The 19,679-nt window shown below is 37.8% G+C and overlaps 1 protein-coding gene across 4 annotated transcripts in view; it reads right to left on the minus strand.

Annotated features, from left to right (window-relative positions):
- Positions 1 to 19,679, minus strand: part of FYN (FYN proto-oncogene, Src family tyrosine kinase) — a 176,211-nt gene that overhangs the window by 41,418 nt on the left and 115,114 nt on the right. For 3 of the 4 annotated variants that reach the window (XM_074187380.1, XM_074187379.1, XM_074187381.1), the window contains 4 exons: positions 18,160 to 18,324; positions 14,383 to 14,562; positions 12,497 to 12,573; positions 12,238 to 12,391 (listed from right to left, as the gene is read on the minus strand). In XM_074187380.1, coding sequence (XP_074043481.1) covers positions 12,238 to 12,391; positions 12,497 to 12,573; positions 14,383 to 14,562; positions 18,160 to 18,324 — 576 coding nt within the window. Of the gene's footprint in view, positions 1 to 12,237; positions 12,392 to 12,496; positions 12,574 to 14,382; positions 14,563 to 17,601; positions 17,758 to 18,159; positions 18,325 to 19,679 lie in introns of all 4 variants that reach the window. The other variant, XM_074187382.1, reaches the window with a different exon arrangement.

Consider the following 19,679-nt stretch of genomic DNA (forward strand, 5'->3'; position numbering starts at 1 on the left):
GTCCAGTCTAGCAGATCAAGAGATCATGAGAATGAGAGTCATATGAGATAAGGAGCCAGTGGAGACAGAGGAAGAATTGCCACAGAATGGTCAAGAAGGATAAGGCAGAGGTGGGGGGAGCTGCAGGGTTTGGCAATAACATTATTGGTGATTTTTGATGGAGTAGTTTTAGTAAAATGATGGTGGTGACAAACAGCAATGGACTTCATTAAGTTTTAAAGATAAATAGGAATTGATGAATAGAAGAAAGCCTCTCTTACTCCTTTTCTGTTAAAGATTTGGGGAAGAGGGCTGAGCATGTTGGTAAGTAGATAGAAAGGAACTGGGGGAGATGAATGTGAGGATAAGTGATTAATGGAGCCAAGTCTAGAGAAGGTGGGGAATGACGGGATCAAAGGCCAGACTTTGGCAAGGAGTAGAAACATATTGTTCTCTGAGACAAAGAAAGGAAGGAAAAAAGAAAGAATGGGTGGAAATAAAGATGCTGAAATGTGGAAGCAAAAGAAGAGTTAATTGAGCATATTCTGGATGATCTGGATATCAGTGAAAGAGGAGGCAAAGTGATGGTGTGTGTGTGTGTGTGTGTGTGTGTGTGTGTGTGTGTGTGTGCTCCCACGTGTGTGAGAGAGAGACAAAGAGAGAAATAGAATGAGACAGAGAAAAACACACATAGAAATAGTGAAAAACAGAGAGCCAGAACTAGAGACAGAAGAGAGTAAGGCAGAGGCAGAGAAATAGACAGAAAAAAATAGAGAAAGGGGGGGGGAAGACAGATAGAGACTAGAGAAAGGAAAAACAGAACGACAGAGACAGTGTGAGGTAAGACAGAACAGGGAGAAACTCAAAGGACTGAGGAAAGAAGAAAATGTTTAGATCAATTACTGTGAAGAGTAATGAATTGGGATTTAGTGAGGGAGCTGATGAGAAGAAAAAATACATAGATAAGAATCTTGAGGTTACGATTTCAAAATGTCTTTGTTTCCTCCCTCAATCTGGTAATACCAATGAACCTCTCTGTGTGTGGGGGAAATGAAGTCATTGTATTCACCTAGAAGCAGCAGAGGCTTGACAATTTAATTTTTCCCCCTGATTACAAGAAAACAAAACTTACATTTTTTGCTCATAAAGATAAGGGAAGCCAAGTGACATTCCTATTATCTGATAGCACTGTGTGATTCCCATTTACACACTGAAATCAAAGAATATGACCATCTGCTTCCTACTTAAGAATTTCTAGGAAACATGGGATGCCCAGAACCAGTTATTTACTTTTGATCACCCATAATAAGCAAAGGGTTCTAACCAAAATATCACAAAGAAAAGGTGGGGAAAACCCCCAAACCTAACAAACTATCCTGGGCAAACAAACTTTGAGCTCTCCAGCTCACCAGAGCTTCCATCATTCCCTTCAGGCAGCTTAGAGAACCCAAAATATGGAAATGAAAGGAAGTAATCTACCTCCTTCCTCCTACAATAGTTTTAAAACTTAAAAGAGAGACCAGGAAGAGAGGATAACTTTTAACTTTAATCTTTAGTTTCTAACATATTCTTTCCATAGGAAAACAGTTGATCTGCACAATTGGGTCAGCCTCCATTTCCCTGCCAATCTGATCTTTTGGTTCTGGGTCTCAGAAACCCTGCAGTGATTCCACAGATCAACAGAGCCCTGAAACCTTCAAAACCATCTGGGTGGAAGTCTAGAGAGGTGAGCGGCAGAGCAGTAGCTTTTGCTTGGAGCTTTAAATCCTACCTCAGCTGTGAATAAATGTAGCTTGAACAATCCTCCATCAGGAAATTCAAATACAGGGGAAAAACTGTCTCAGGACCCTTCCCCAATAGAGCAGAGGTCAGACCCAGGGCAGACATCCTGCTGTGTAAACTGACACCTTGGGACCCTCTAGCAGCCAGTCAGTCCCAAAGTGATAAGCACAGGGCCAGATGGAGGGGGGTAGAGAGGTCTCCTTGGTTAAGTTATAAAGGAGTCAGAATGCACTGAGATGAAGATTGGGGGTGGGGTGGGGATGGGGAAGCAGGAATGCTGATAAGCAAGGTGATTTAAAAAAATGAAGGTAGTAATTCCCCCCTGCATGAAACAATGGGTGAACTTGAAACATTTTAAGTTTTCCTCACATTGTAATTTTCCTTTCCTTTTTCCTATTAGTATATTTAGAAAAGTTGGTTTCCATTCATATAATTAATAAAGGACCCTTTGCTGCTAGCATAACAGGCTCTGCAGGATCAGTGAGGCTGCTAACAGAGAACAGGAAATCCTTGTGTTGATGGAGGCAAGGCAAGGTCATCCTGCAAATCTTTGAGAAGTCTGGTCTGTAGCCTAGATGGCAAAAGGCCCTCTCCAGGGCCAGGGACAGGAAGGCAAATGGGGATGCCTGGTGGCGGGGGCAGGGTCGGACAAAAAATCTTAAATCTTAATACTATAAAAGTAAGATTAGGAATCAAATTTACAATTCTGATTGGCCAGAATCTTCTTCAACCTCATTGTGTTTGTCAACTTCACTGCCTGCCTGTCTGTGTTAAACCGCCACTATGCTTCCTGAATCAGAAATCTAGTTATATTTAATTAGCACCGGCATCTGGGGTTTCTGATACACAAAGAGTTATTAAAGTAACAAATCTTTCTAAAATATGCTCTCCATAAAAGAATGTGTTAATTTATGCAGCTACAAATTTTTATCATGAAATAATTAACATGAAAACTGCAACCATTATGAATTTTTTTCCTAGTGTAATTTATACATGAATTTCCCCCCAGATAGTCATCTATTCAACTTAAAAGTTTCTGGGGGATGGGGGAAGTATTTTATTCCCCCCTTCTATTTAACATGACTTTCAAACTTCTGGCATTCAAACTCAAAATTTAAAGATTTGCCTCTTCTTACAAATACTAAAAGTACCAAAATATAACCTAGTTAACTCCTGATTACTTAAGTTAATAGAAGAAAATTAGTGTAGGCAGGTTGCATATGATGGTGAGGTTTGATTTGAGAGAAACAAACTAGGCTCTACCATCTGGAAAGGCATTTTTTCCCCTACCTGACCCTGTCACTGATATTTCAAATTCTCCTATTGACATTTCATTCCTTTGAATTAAGAGTTAGTTCCAGTTTAGAATGCAAATACTCATGGCTGAGGTAACACAGTAAATCATCATTATCAGTCATCAACATCTTAGTACAAATTAGTCAGAGTCCTCTCCTCCCTGACAATTGGGAGATTATGTTTTGATAAAAAGGAAAGTGGAATGATAAATCCAAGAGATAGGATAATGAGGGTGGCCAGGAAAGGACACAGAAAGGGGAATGAAGACCAAATCTGTCTGCTTGGAAATTTTAATGGACTTGATTAGAGGGAATAATAAGAATAATGATTATAAGTGGTTATTTATATAGTGCTTTAAAGTTTACAAAACATATATTCTCTCATTTCATCCTTACAACAATCATGGAAGGCAAGTATACAACAGGTATTTCCTCCATTTTAAAGATTATGAGAGTAATGAAGCATTCTCATTGGGCAGTCCTCATTACCAAAGGATACCTCATTGATATTGTGGGAGTCTTGGGGCAGCTAGGTGGATAGAGCACTGGCCCTGGAGTCAGGAGTACCTGAATTCAAATCTGGCCTCAGACAGTTAATAATTACCTAGCTGTGTGGCTTTGGGCAAGTCACTTAACCCCATTGCCTTGCCAAAAAAAAAAAAAAAAAAAGAGAGAGAGAATGTGGGAGCCTCTATTATAGAAATATCCATTAACTTACAAGGAAGAAGGTAGGAGGTGAAGTAGTAAATATAGAAAGCAGGGTCTGGAAGTTCTGAGGTCAAATCTGGCTCCCATCACTTACTAGTTAGGTGACCTTGGGCAAGACATTTGACCTTTGTTTGCCTCAGTTCCCTCATCTGTAAAATGGATATAATAATAGTACCTACTTCCTAGGGTTGCTGTAAGGATCAAATGAGATAACTGTAAAGCATTAAAAATTGTGCATGGGATAGAATAAGCACTACCTGAGTGTTAGCTTGAGGTCAATGATGATGATGATGATGATGATGATGGTGATGAAGATGACAATGATTCTAAAACAACTCCAGGGAAGATTGTTTTTTTGAGACTGGGTCTCATTATCTCACTGAGGTTGGTACTTTATCAGTCACCAGTCATATCTCACTGCTGATAGGCATGGAAGCTTTGACCAGGGCTGGTTTGGGCCTTCTTAGGCAGAGTGGTGATGCCCTATACCAAAGACATCTGGTTGGATACCTGACTAGCTTCTGCCTACTGCAGGTTCCACACTAAAGGAATTCACCTGCTAACATTTGTCCCAGAAACAGGGATTATAGTTATTCATTACACTTATCTTCCAGGAAGAGTTCTGAGTCATCATATACTTTCCTTGGTCATCTTCTTTTACACCAGTCAGTTCCCCCCCAACTTTAAATATTCTTTTTTATTTGCAAGGCAATGGGGTTAAGTGGCTTGCCCAAGGCTATACAGCTAGGTAATTATTAAGTGTCTAGGGCAAAATTTGAACTCAGGTCCTCCTGACTCCAGGGCTGGTGCCCCAACTTTTAATATTCTTAATTGCCTATGACTTCAAGGAAGTCATTTTAATTCTGAGCTTCAGTTTCCCTATCTGTAAGATGAGGGTTTTGGGATCAGATGGTCTTTGGGGGTCTCTTCCAACTCCAAAACTATGATTTGGGATCTTTTTCATAAGACCAGTCCAAAATCTGGCATTAGCCTGCACACATGACAGGATGAAAGAATTGTTAATAACAAATTAAGAACCACAGAGGTACAATAGCAGCAGAGAAAGAAAATAAGAGGCAGCTGAGAAGAAAAATTTGCTAGATAGGAGCATGATGTATATGTGTATATGAGGAAGTTAGCATGGTTTGTGTTCAGCAAAACAATGGCCATGGAGAGCTTGAGTCATACAACTACTAAGCATCAGAAACTGGATTTGAATCCAAATCTACAATATTATACTTTTTTTTGGTTTTACAAAATGGAAAATCATATCAAAACTTTGCAATCCCTCCTTTAATTTTTTTTTTAAAAGAATGCATGTCAATGAAATAGAATGTCTTAGTCATCAAGGCTAAACTGAGGATGTTTGTAAATTACTAGATGTCTTTTTTCTATAAGTAAAGGACTTTAGATTGTGGATTTAAAACTCAATATCAATCAATGTGCTAGTGAATTTAAGATTTACACAGAAAACTGTCTGGTGAGAAGCCTTTAGTCATCTCTTCACATGAATTTTAAAGGCCCTACTTATCAGTAAACATGCTACCAATCTCAGAAAATAAGAATGGACCACCAAATAATTATGGTAATGATGATGATGATAAGACTGAATTTCCAGGCCAAAAGTTCAGTGGTCTTGATCCCTCTGTCAATAGACACAGAAGTTTTGACCTATTTGGGTCTATTTGCCTCTCCTTAGGTAGAATGATGGCATCCTCCATTTTTTAAAAAAAAATTATCTATTTAAGGCAATGGAGTTAAGTGACTTGCCCAACGTCACACAGCTAGGTAAGTATTATGTTGTCTGAGGCTGAATTTGAACTCAGGTCCTCCTGACTCAAGGGCTAGTGTTCTATCCACTGTATCACCTAGCTGCTCCCAACATCCTCCCTTTCCCTTAGTCCTAGGGGGGCTTACCATAATGGTTCCAGACTTAGTGTAGACTTGACTTAGCTCACATCAGATGAGAACTCTGGTGCTCAAAGGATGAACCAGTTCAGCACCCCCACAACCAACATGTGCTAATATACCCTGCTCACAAGTATATATAGCTTGATGGAGCCCACAGCTGGAGATGATAGATGAAGATTAAGAGGTAACTCAGCTGGAATGAGTTCTGGAGTTGAACTGTAGCACTAATTTTCCTAGAAATGATAGTGGTAGTTGAGGTGAACTTAAGTCGTCTAGAAATAAGTATTGTTGGGTTTAGTTTGTGAGTGATGATCCCAAAAGAAGGGAGGCAGCCCTTGCAAAATAAACAAACAACAAACAGGAGCACCAGGGTTACGGAAATGAGCAGGAGACAGAGAGAGATAGACAGAGGAAAAAGAGAAACAGAAACAGAGAGCTGACCATGTAAGAAGCAACAGATTTGAGAAAGAAGTAGCCCAAACATCTCTGGTATGTCCCACTATATTTCAGACACAAATATTGAAAATCAAACTCAGGCCCTTTTCTCCAAAGTGAACTTCGCTTGAATATTTCCCTAAAGCCCAAATCCTTTGCATCCTCTAGTCTAGACTCTTCCATCATCTGCCATTTTAAATCAATTTCCAAGTGTTATTGGTTATAGACCTTCATTCTTATTCCACAAATATTTGTAGGTAGACCTACAATCTACAAAGTATTGGACTGAATGTTTTAGATCTCTGAGCTCATTCAAGTAAAAGGGAAAGCAAATACACGGATAGCTATCCAGTAACAAGGTCTTTTTATTATTTCTGCTCCCTTTGTAATGCCATCATGTGGCATTACATGGGAATGATGGCCCATATATAAATATGGGTTTGGTAAATATTTGGGAGAAGGGGATGTGAGTACACTGCAACATTCTATTAGCCAAGAATTAATGTATAAGGGGAGTGTCATTAAAAGAGTCATCTTAGAGACATGAGAATGTAAAAAAAGTGGGCTTGTCACATGGCAAGATATTGTTCATTTTTTTCATACCCAACTTTTCATGACCGTATTTGGGGTTTTCTTGGCAAGTATATTACAAAGGTTTGCCATTTCCTTCTCCAGTTTATTTTACAGATGAGTAAAATGAGGCAGAGCTAAATGACTTGCTCAAGGTCATACTATTATTATCTGAGACCAGATTTGAACTCAGGAAGATGGATCTTCCTGATTCTATGGTCCTAAGGTTCCTATTCTTCACTGTGCCATCTAATTGCCCAATTTTGTTCAGTTGTTTCAGTGATACTTGACTCTTCATGATTCTCTTTGGGGTTTTCCTGGCAGAGATACTGGATTGGTTTGCCATTTCCTTCTCCAGCTCATTTTAAAAATGAGGCAAATAGGATTAAATGACTTGCCCAAGGTCACATAGCTAGTATTTGAGTAGACACAATATCAAGAGAACTGTAAGATGGGCCCCAAACACATAGGCTTGATTCTATGAAGGATTAAAGGAAGGAAGAAGACAAGAAGGCATGGAAGGAATATGACTGGTATTGTTGGAGAGAATACCCCCCCCACCTCCATGCCTGGGAACTGAGACCCCTATTTTAATATATCTCAGCTTTAATACAGTTTATAACTAGTCATTGCTAGATTATTTATCTTTTCTAAGGCTCCAGCACTTGGGTTACATGTGGTTTTGTGACAATGATGAAATCACTTTTTCCTGTTTGAGTTTGTCTCCATATCTATAAAATGGAGATAACACTATGGTAGTGGAATAATTCTAAGCTTTCACCTTACTCACCCAATTTATCATATGGCAATGAGCCTTATAAATAAGTGCTTTTTAATGTGCTATATAAATATTAGTTACTATGATTACTAAAATGGAGGGGTTTATTGTTGAGTTATATTGGATTCTTCATGACCCCTTTTGGGGTTTTTGTAACTAGAATGATTTGCCATTTCCTTTTCCAGTTCAGGATTAAATAACTTATCCAAGGTCACACTGATGGTAAGGATCTTCCTGACTGGGTCTATAGCTCTATCCACTAGTCTAATGGAGCCCAAATAATCCAGAATAGTAGATAATCTAAAAATAAGTATTCAATTATTACTGACTCTGGAATCAGTGAACTTGATTTCAAATTCTACTTTGGATGCTTAATACACATGTGATCTTGGGCATTTCAATTAATCTTAGATAGACCTCAGTTTCCTCATGTATAAAAACAGGGCAGTTGCAGTAGATATATTCTCAGTCTCTTTCCACCTCCAGATCTATGATCCTATAAGCAGATGGAGACAAATTTGCCTCTTTGCCCAAACTTAACCAACTCCCCGGGTTGGCCTCTTTTACCCCTGAACTCAGCTGGGTGACAGACGCTAGGAGGGACATCACAGCTGGGCTATTGTGTGCATTGCTTCAACCCCAGGCAAAGAAGACCATATTTTATTTTATTTACCCTTAGAAGGAAAACTCATAAAAACTGAATTGAAAAATAGTTACCAGTCCTAGTCCTAGAATCTTTCCAAATGGAATGCACTGCTGTATACTGCAAACAGCTTACATGATTGAAGTCACAGCGTGGATTGGGTCTGTATGTAACATAAAACTCAACTTGCAAATATTATTAGGCACGTGGACCAGCTGTTAAGGGGAGCTGATTAATCCCTTACAGACACATAACTGTTCAATGTGTATGCTGCCTGCAGAATGCATCAGTGGAATGCACACTTAGGCACTGCTATTTGAAAATATTAGTGCAAGACAAATCTGTGTGACAAATTTTATAAAGAACTGATATCATTTGAGTCTTTACAAAAAAAATGAAGATATCTTTTCCCCAGTGGTAATTACTAAAATGTGCTTATTAAAAAAAAAAATCAATAAAATATAGAAAAACTGATTTCTTTTTTTTTAAAGTTCACCAATTGCCTTTTTCTGAATTCTTATATTTTCTTCAACTGATTTTTCAAACCCATTTGTTGTCTGTGTACTTGTAGGAAAGATTGGCAGACTTCTCCATTAGAATTACAAATCTAATGAGAAAAAGAAACTCATTTTATAGAAGCCTAAGGTGGTTAAGGAACTTGTCAAAGGTCATGCAGATGACAGTCCATCAGGATTTGAACTCATCTTTTTGATTCAGAGACAGTACTCTTTCTAAAGTTTCAGCCCCATTTCCTTCACTGTTCTCTATTCAGACCATTCCTACTGACACAAACCACATTTTCTCTATTCCCCCTCCCCACCCCCACCCCCATTAATTTCACACACTTCTTTTCCATGGTCCGAATGCTATGCTTCTGGTACATTTATAGTTGTTTCTCTAATTTTCCTCAGGTTCCTATTCTTTCACTGAACCTGAAAGACTCTATGCTGTTTCCCCCCAATTTCACCTTCTAATTAGTCTGTTTCTTATTTTCTATTGTTCAGTGTAACATTGTAAAAGGTTTAGAAGTTTCAGGCCAAGTGTTGTTTGGTGTAGAGGAAAGAATCACACAACCTGGTGTGTGAATCTAGGCTTTATCTTTTATGACCAGAGGGACTTTGGGCAAAGTCAGTTTTCCTTGTGAACCTTGCTTTTTTCTATCTGGTAGAGGAGATGACCTCTAAATGTCCTTCATCTCTCAAATTCTGTGAAACTGGCAAAGGAGGACTAAGAATATCATATAATCCCCCTTTCAGCCTCAGTTTCCTCCTCTAGGAAATGAAGAGGATGGAGTAGATAATATATGAGGTTCTTTCTATCTAAATCTTTTTTTTTGGGGGGGGGGACAAAGGACTTAAATGACTTGCTCAAGGTCAGGGGGCAATTTGAACCCAGATCCTCTTGCCTCCAGAACAGGTGCTCTATCCATTGAGCCACTTAGCTGATCCTTCATCTTTAAAACTACAATGGACCAAGGGAAAAAAATCTGGCTCTGAACCCAATTTTAGCTCCCTCCTAGGCTTTTTTACTTCTGCTGATGATCTGAGACTCAACTAATTTCAGGAAGAGAGTATGGTAATGGATGGCCAGTGTAGGAATAATTGGGGGGGGGGATTGGAAGGATGAGGAGGGGGCTATTGAATTAATATTATGAGGGAACAAGAAATCTTTGAGTAGATTTGAGATGTTATAGTGTGCTTTGAATAGTATCTAGGACAAAGAAAGTGCTTAATAATTGTTTACTGAATTAAACTGAATTGAATTTGATACGAATATGGAATCAGAAGATCTGGGCTTAAATACCAAATCACTTTCTAGTCATGAGACTTTGGGCAAGTGACTTTTCCTTTCTAAGCCTCCATTTTCCTTCTCTGTAAAACTGAGGTAATAGGATTGCATTATATATCTTCAAAGGTTGTTAGTGTATTGATCACAGGATGGTAGATTCAGAGCCATCCCCTCCTTTTACAGATGAGGAAACTGAGGTCTGGAGGAGTAAAGAGAATTCTTAGGACATCGGTGGCAGACTTGGTATCTGAAGAGGGGTATTTCACCTCCAAATCCAGTTCTCTTCCCATTATACTCTATTGCTTTGCTACACCACAACAATGAGATGACTCATGCATGTCAATGCTTTGTAATCTTGAAATATCTGCTCAATATTATTGTTAGGAACCAACACAGTTCTAAACAAGAATAATACTGAAAGCTGTAGACTGCTTATGTGAACATATCCCTGTCTTTAATGACAACCAAGCCTAGAATCTATCTGTTTATGAAGGGTCCAAGAAAATTTGACTACTTTTAGAATGAATTCATTTAACTTGGTATATTAACGTAGCATGATGGATGAGAAGAGGTATTAAAAGGAGAACTGAGGGGAGGCAGGTACAGAAATACTGTCCCTCATCTCTCCCAAATTTTAAATACATCATTCTGGCTACTTTGAATCTCAAAGATTTAGTACAAAGATAGATGGTTTTTTTCATGGAACCAAGAAGTCTGGCCATTTTCCATCTCTTTCATAAATCAACTATTTATGCTTAGTAAGCTTTCCCTGATTTGATGCAATCATGATTTGAAACCTTAGCCTCTGGGCAAGCTCCCTAACAATGTTCAGGTTTTAATCCTGCTGGTATTTCCTACTCGACTGCTCCCTATCATCTTGCCTAGCTCATGTTGCCTCAAGTTCACATTCCCATTTCTCCCTAGGCTGCCAACTCTAATCGAGGTTGCCTGTCTGCTATGCTTACAGACCAAAATGCACCATCTGGCCTCAGCACTGGGCTGTGCATGCTTGGCTAAAGAATGAGAGCCTCCACGTGTTGGGAAAATCCAAAAGCCAACCTACTTGTATTTTAGTATTTTTATAGCAGCTATACTAGTCAGGATATTAGTTTGACATTTATCCATACAGCATCAGACTGCTAAGGTTCTTTCCATTCTTGTATCCCTATTATGAAAAAGAATGGGAAGAGAATGAAATGAAATGAAATAATAATAACAAAAGAAAAAATCTAGATGAAATTCTTTGTAGATATTTTCATTCAGCATAGCCCACCCACTGTTCATTATTGCCTGGAATTGGAAAAGGACTTCATTTAAAAAGAAGGAAATCATCCCCTCCCCCCAAACACAAACCTTAAATTCCCTAAGAAGAGGCCATCTGTTACCCCAAACTGCATATGGTAATGAAGTTGTTTAATAGAAAATTAATTGACAAACTAGGAAAAAAAAGTGATGCTGGCACAGCCTCTAAGAGTTGTCTCTCTTGTATCTATTTAATTAGACTACCTATTGGGTTATACATTGAAGTTATTAAGTATTTAAGATGTGGGATCTATGTGCATTATAAATTTCATATAGAGAAGGAGAGAAAAGATTGAGGAAACGGTGGCATTTCTGTTGGTCCATGATGGGAATCCACAGATACAATGGCCCTCTAGAATCCTTTTATTCTAAACACCAAGGTACTCAAAGGTGTTAATGGGTTTTTTTTTCCTGAGGAGTTGGGGAATAATAAATAATGATAAAATTGATATTTATATGATGCTTATTATATGCTAGACATTGTGCCTAATACTTTACAATTATTATCTCATTTGTTCCTCACGGGAACCCTGGCAGGTAGGGTCTAGGTTCTATTATTATCTCTTATCTTACAGATGATGAAACTGAGATGAACAGAGATCAAATGACTTGCTAGGTTCACACAGCTTGTTCATGTCTGAAGGTGAATTTTAACTCAGATTTTCCTGACTCCACGTCCAGAGCTATGTCCACTGTTCTATCTAGTTGCTTATAGGGTATGGGTGTCCAACCTTTTAGCTCTTATGGGTCTTATCACCCTACAAAAATTTGACAAGAGCTGCATATAGAATTAATATTTATTTATGACTACATGTAACTCATATTACCAAGGAGTATTATAATAGAACGTAATAATGCCACACGAATGAGCTTTGAGCACTGCATGCATCCCACAGACTGAAAGCTGGACACACCTGCTATAGGGATATACAGACCATATGGGAAAGAAAATGAAAGAATGGGGTAGTTGCAATAAAGGGTCATGATACAGTAACAGGTTAGATAGCAACTGTTAAAAAAAAATTAGTAATCTCATCAGGACTCACCTTGTCTAGCTGTATATTCATTGTCTTCAATCAATCTAGCTAATCCAAAATCAGCAATCTTACATATGAGCCCATTCCCCACCAGAATGTTTGCAGATCGCAGATCTCTATGAATGTAATTCATTCGCTCAATGTAAGCCATGCCTGCGGCCACCTGTTAAAACAGAACACAGAGTGAATAGACATATGACTTAAGGAGTCCTTGGTTCTCTAGTAAGGACATTGTCTTTGCAGGACACCTGCTGTCAGTCACACATACCTGTGCAGCCATGTCCACCAGGTTAGGCAATTTCAGAGCTCTTCCTTCTCCATCTTTTAGGAAATCCAGCAAACTTCCTATGAATGAAAAGTGCCATTGCATCCATTTACTACAAAAGGCAAACTTTGAAACAAAGCTAGAATGATTCTTTTCAAGATAATGGTGATAACAATGTATTCATTTCAAAGAATTTAATGGTTTATACAAGAAACAAAGATGTCCTGAGCAAGAAAAGCTAGGGAATGGTTTCATCTCTTTGGACAAAAGGATGGTGAACCCAGTATTCAATAAACTATAGCTAAAACTCAACTAAAATAAGGTTACTTGCAGAGTGAATACATATTATAATTTGACCCTTGGAGGCAGGAGGCCTAGGCTTATATCAGTCACTAACTTGCACATAGGTATATGGGGGGGATTGTGTTCCAGAAACCTTCAAGTTGCCATAGTAATGAAAGTTGTTATTATTTGTATTGGATCTATGATTTCATTAGTATAGGAGACTTCTAACAATGGAGTCCAGCCCCTGATCTGCAATTTATAATCTCAGAGAGCTGCCTGGGGCTAAGGTCACACAGTCACTAAGCATCAGAAATAGAACCCAATCCCAGGTTTTCTTGACTCAAGTTGTCATTGTAAGTATTATTCACAGGAACAGGGGATAAACTTCATGACTCAGTTCATGCCAGCTAAACACCAAGCCAAATAGAAAAGTGATAAGGGAAATTACAGCTTAGATTATTTACAAATTTATGTTGAGAATATTCTGATTTATATATGGTGGAGAGGGCATTCCCCCTTAATTACATCATTATCATCTGAATCAGAAAGCTAAAAGCAAAACAGTCAAAACTTCAGAAGAGTTATCATAAATGGACCCAAATAAGGTCAGGGATAATTCCAAAAATTAAAATAATCATCTGCAGAGGCCATATGCCTACAATGGTCATCTTTTATTTTTTAAGCTTTAATCATGGAATACAAGTTATTTATGAAATAAACCCTGGAGACAAGGGACAGAAGATCTGCCAGGAAAAAATAAATCAAATCTTTTTTGAAAGAAAGCTGGGGATAGAAGAAGGAGACAGAACTACAGTAAGTGTCTTCTGATGTAGAATGTCTTTCCTTTTAAGACCTTTTGTTTCTTATTTGGTTCATTTATTTTTTCCAAAACAAAGTAATCCTTGGCCTCACCCCCAGAATACTGCTTTAATTAAAAAAAGAAAGAGAAATAAAGAATGCCCTTTATACTATGCCCTGTATTCTTCTGTATATTTAAGAAGGTAGCAGGAAGAAATATGATGGGGAAATAGTGGAGGCTGCATCTCATTTTTCTTCTACTGTAGTTTGTTTTTTAAAAAATTTATTATATTTTTAATTTTTGGAATTAAACAAGTATTTCCATAACAGAGTATATTCAAAAAGATGATCACACATTAAACTGGCAAATCTACTACATACAGCTTGCTATTCCCTTTAACTATATAACAAAGATATCATGTAAATTTTTTTTTCTACTGCAACTTCCAATGCAAGGTGCTCAGAACTACAAAAAGAAAATCAAATACAAACAGCTACATCCAGATTAATAGTTAAGTTGCATAATTCAACAGGCCTAATAGTTTAAGTAAGGGGGTCCTGGGAAGAGTTGGAAAATTCTGAGAGCACATTAAAATGTGCAAAGCCATAGGGGACTCATAGTAACAGACTGGGTTGTTTTAAAAATACTTTTCACTAATGAACACACAATTGGTGCCTCCCTGATGAGGATACTAGATTTAGGCCCAAAACAGAAGGCAAACAAGAAGAATGCTCCATTTTTCTCACTGTACCAATCGCCTATCTACACCCTACTGGAGAAAGAGAAGGGAAATTGGTTACTCAACCTTTATTCATGTATTCTGTGACGATGTAGATAGGCTCTTCAGACACTACAGCATAAAGCTGGACCAGTTTATCGTGCTTCAATTTCTTCATGATCTGGGCTTCCTCAAGGAAGGATTCCGGAGACATTGTGCCAGGCTTAAGAGTCTTGATGGCCACTTTTGTATTCCCGTTCCAAGTACCTACAGATATCCCATAACATGGAATCAAAATGAGAGATCCTCTGGTGGGGAAAAAGTTTTTTTTCCCCTAAACTAATAACTATTTGCTTAAAGTAATCAATGATCAGTTTCCCCCTTCCATAGCACCCTCTTTCCCACAAACAAACCCTATAGAACTCCTTGGGGAACAAAACCATTTATAAAGGATTCGGTCAAATATTTTCTTTAAGAGAAGAAAATTAACAGTAGTTTTATTTATGGGTAATGACTGAATATGCAATTCTTTCACCACTTTCCTCATTAATTTGTTCTGTCAGGCCCACATGGTTAAGTGCTATTTCCCTTTTCTGTTTCATTAATGTGAAAGAGAAATCAAGCTGAAAATCTTGGCCTTTGCATACATAATGATCATCAACAATGATGGAAGTACTGGTTGTCATTTATCCATTAGATGTTTTAGTGATAATCAGGGTATTAACCCATACTTCTGTATTAAAGCAAAGTCTACTGTGTGGCTATTCTAATCTTAGAATCTTTTTTTTTTTCCTTAAGAAAGAACTTGAGTGCTTGGGGATGTATGAATTTGACTGAGAAATGGCTTTTAGTTCCCAGTGATCTAAGAGCATTCCCAATTCAAGCTTTGGTAGCCCCATGATCTGGTCCTTTTTGCTACTGAATTATCTGTGCAATGAAGCTTTGACAAAAAAGCAATCCAAAGTCTATCTGCCAGTGTTATTTCAACATTATAGGGAAAACATCCATAGATTTCCTGCAAGTTCAGCAACAATAAGAAAGTGAATTCTATTAATGAGTCTGGGAAAATAAAAAAAAAAGCTGCGAGGATGGAACTAAAGTTAATTTTCAAATTCGAAATAAAAAATTTAGTAAATGTTCCTGATATTCAAGCAAGGACTCTAACACACAGCTTGCCTATTTATTTTTTTATGTTATCAATCTCCTCATCTTTTTTTTTTGTTGTTGTTTTTTAGTTTTTGTAAGGCAATGGGGTTAAGTGGCTTGCCCAAGGCCACACGGCTAAGTAATTATTAAGTGTCTGAGGCTGGATTTGAACTCAGGTACTCCTGACTCCAAGGCCAATGCTCTATCCACTGTGCCACCTAGCCGCCCTCAATCTCCTCATCTTTAAATGATAAGAGGAGACCTGGACTAGATGATCTCTGAGGTTCTTTCTAGACTCATAAGTCCATTCTAAGACTTATGGTTTTTAATTGTTACTATACAAAAAGGACAATTATTTTTCCCTGGGTAATTAAATAGCTGATTATTTCTGATTAAAAATTGAAACTGTAAATATTTATAGTTTTGACAACACTAATATGAGAATTTTAAAAATGCATTTTTTTATTGGGCAACTCTAGACATCTGGTTCTTATTATAAAATACAAAACATTAGAAAATATGCTAAAAAGTAGAAAGTGATTACATGGCAGAATTGCTCTCTAAAAATAAATGGGAAATCTGAAAATTTATGGAACATTCTAGTATATTCCAGGTAATAGCCAATAATTTTTAGCAGGCTAGATTTTCCTTTTCTCTAAGAAATTCCAGCAGTAATTGAGTTAATTACAGAAGCATTCTATAATGGTTCTGAAATCCCCTGAGACAAAGCTGCTCATGAAATGGCAATGAGAAATGAACCCTTAATGGTGTGTATGGAAATTTAAAATGTACTAATTTAAAAGTTTAAAAATCCATTTTCTTATGGAGGTCTAATTTTTTCTGTGTGTGTGTGGATGATTCTATTAAAATCTTTGGGCTTTAGGCCTCATAAATAAGATTTTTAAATATCTCATAATTAAAATGCTAATTAAGATCTTCAGAGTAATGTGGTCTAGCCTCTGCCTCTGACTGAACAATACCTATACCAATGCAGGCTAACGTATGCATGCATGGGTGGTAGTGTGGTTGAAATATTGTCATTGATAATTATCAGTTTTGTGACCATGTGCAAATCACTCAATCTCAATCTCTCTGAGTTCTGGTTCTCTTATCTGTCAAATGGACATAATGAAGTATATTTAGTATTTACTTCACAGGATTTTTGTGAGGCTTGAAGATTTGGTATGCACAGAATGAATCAAACTTTAGTTTTTGTGGCTTTTTTTTTTTAGGTTTTTGCAAGGCAAAATGGGGTTAAAGTGGTTTGCCCAAGGCCACACAGCTAGGTAATTATTAAGTGTCTGAGACCGGATTTGAACCCAGGTACTCCTGACTCCAAGGCCAGTGCTTTATCCACTATACCACCTAGCCACCCCTGAATCAAACTTCTTCTATGCATGCCTAATATGGTGATGATTATCAACCAATCACTCAATCAATAAACATTTATTAAGTGATTAGTATGTACCAAGACCTTTACTAAGTGATGGGATAATGATATTTATTCTATTTTAAAAGAGTGCTGGGAAAGAAGAATCCACTATCAATTAAGGAAGTTTTACCTTCTTTGCAGATACTTGTCAATGGAATGTAAGTCTAAAGACAATCTGAAGGCAAAGTGTCCTAACATGGTCAACTAAGTGAATGAAAAGGAAAGTATTTTCTCTAGGTGTGTCCAATCTGTGGCCCTTGGTCTGTGCTGAGCATTTGTTATATTCATTGGTAGTGTGGAGTGCATTGTATTCATGAATGGGTATTGAATTTTGTTTTAGTTGGGCAATATGAGCCAGAAGTGCTAAAAAGTTAAACCCCTCTGTAGTCTAATGCATTGTCCATTCTCATCTCTTAGGAGAAAAAGAGGCTTTAATTCTTTGTTATTTTCCTGACCAATCATTCCTGCAATGCATGGGAATCACTGATAGAAAAATGAGCCTGGAATAATGAGATCTATGGAGATCATCTCTGGAGCACCATAACCCAGACCAGTAGAAGACAGCCATGCTTTGCAAACTAAGCTTTGGTTGGGTCCATTAACTCCATCCTTCAGGGTATCCTAGACAAGGTAGATGAGTATTCAGGTGTTGGTATGTTTCTGTTCAAAGTCTTTCTCCCAAGTGGCTCTTAAGGGGCATCCAAAGCAAAACACACTATCTGCCTTACCAAACCACACTTCAGCGAAACACCCCTGACCAAGCTTCTTCTCCAGTAACAATGAATCCCGTGCAACTTCCCATGCATCTTTAGCCAATCCAACGGTTTGTGGAGTACAACTCGAGGCAACCACAGTTAAGTTAAAACACAAACCATCAGCTTTCTCTATAGGAAAGGGAATTAATAAAGAAAACAAAGTTCTTACAATCCAAAATTATGCATGCAATGGAAAAGATGGAAGGTGGTTTGCCCTTTCAGTGCATTCGAGGACAGTGACTTTATGACAGCTTTCAAAATTGCTTCCTTCCTTGGTTTACTGATTGAGGCTCATCATTATAATAAAAACGAATCCATTTTCCCAAAGTGAAAACTCACAAAATATAAATGAAATTTTGGATTTTCTGAAATTAAAAAAAAAATTTATGTCCAAACAGCCTACTCTATAACCCAGCTATTTAGAATTTCATTATTAAGGGTTGGTCATAAAGTGTTCATCCACCTTCCATCTTTGGTACCTTATTTTCCCAAAAGGGAAGATAATAATAGAATAACTGAGTTACAGCATACCCATCCATACTTCCCCAAACTGCCCATTTCCCAGTCTCTTGATCAACTGAAGGGATTCACGTGGAATTTCCCAGACATCTTTGGTTTTGACAGACAGATCAGTAAGCCTCGGCATTCCTTTATGACAGGGGACTACTAAGCGGCAGCAAAGGCCTGCAGCTCTCTCTGAAGGAGCAGCAACGGAGCCAACAGCCAAAGAGGAAAAAGAAAAGCGTAATACGTGAAACAAAACATTTACAACAAGAATATAAACCCAACACCAGTGAACAACAGCTACTCACAACAACTGTTATGTCAGCAGGGTACCACAAGCATCTTAGGGGGGATTAGAAATCACATACGGAAACACATTTTGTTTGAGATAGAGTAGAGGAAAATTTAAAATTTATTATGGGTTCCCCCTTTCCCCTTCTTCTTATTCAATCCTTAAAGGATGGACAATTAATTTGAATGTGATTTTCTGCACTCTCTGGGTAAGATGGAGGGTTTCAGTCCCAGATGCTGATTAGATGCTTTCTTAGAACCTTGAAAACACATCCTTATGTTTTAGCAGAGACCATAAGTGGGCAGATGGCACCTTTGAATGAATGAATGAATACATTCCTCTCTCTTTCCTGTTCCTTTCTTTGAATCATTAGGACTCTGCTTGGAGATTGGGGATCCTGTGTTCTGAAGAAATATATGTGTAACTTACTAGAGCTTAAGGTTTTACACAACAGTAGATTTTTCTAAACTAATAGCATGAAAAACTGCACCTGTGGAATGGGGAAGGGTGTCATCCTTTTGGTAGTCAGACAAAACCCTACAGAATTCTGGGACAATATAGGCTGTTATTTTGCTTTGAGGTTGAACTCCTCTGTAAGTCAACATGAGAAGTCTTTATTAAGTGTTAACTATGGGACAAACTCTGTACTATAAAGGCCTAGGACAGGGAAACACTAGTCTGGGGAAGAATGAAAAGCACGGGAAAGAAAACTCAGACAAGTTTGAGAATGTTAAAACAGAATGTGAACACAGGGAAAAAGAAAATCAAAAGCAGGGATCACTTAGACTAGAGCTCAGCAAACTTTGGCTGAGAGTTAAATCCAGTGGGCTAAGAGTCACTTTCTATATTTTTAAAATACAATAAAAAAATTTTATTTAAATACATAAAAAAATAATTCTGAGTTTGCTCCAGTACAAAAGTAGAGGACCTGATTAGCCAACCTCTGACTTAAAAAACATTTTGAAATATACTTCTTTTTGGCATTTAGACCATAATTGTTATCCAGCTGCTTTCAGTCATGCCTGACTCCTCCTGAACCCAACTGGAGTTTTCTTGACAAAAATACTAGAGCCATTTCTTTCTCCAACCCATTTTCAGATGAGGAAACTGAGGCAAATAGGGTTAAATGAGTTGTCCAGGTGTCTGGGACTAGATTTGAAGTTTGAAAAATGAGTCTTGGGGGGGCTAGATGGCATAGTAGATAAGAGCACTGGCCCTGGAGTCAGGAGTACCTGACTTCAAATCTGGCCTCTGA

The sequence above is a fragment of the Macrotis lagotis genome, chromosome 5 (genome assembly GCF_037893015.1).
Source record: "Macrotis lagotis isolate mMagLag1 chromosome 5, bilby.v1.9.chrom.fasta, whole genome shotgun sequence".
Classification (NCBI taxonomy): domain Eukaryota; kingdom Metazoa; phylum Chordata; class Mammalia; order Peramelemorphia; family Peramelidae; genus Macrotis; species Macrotis lagotis.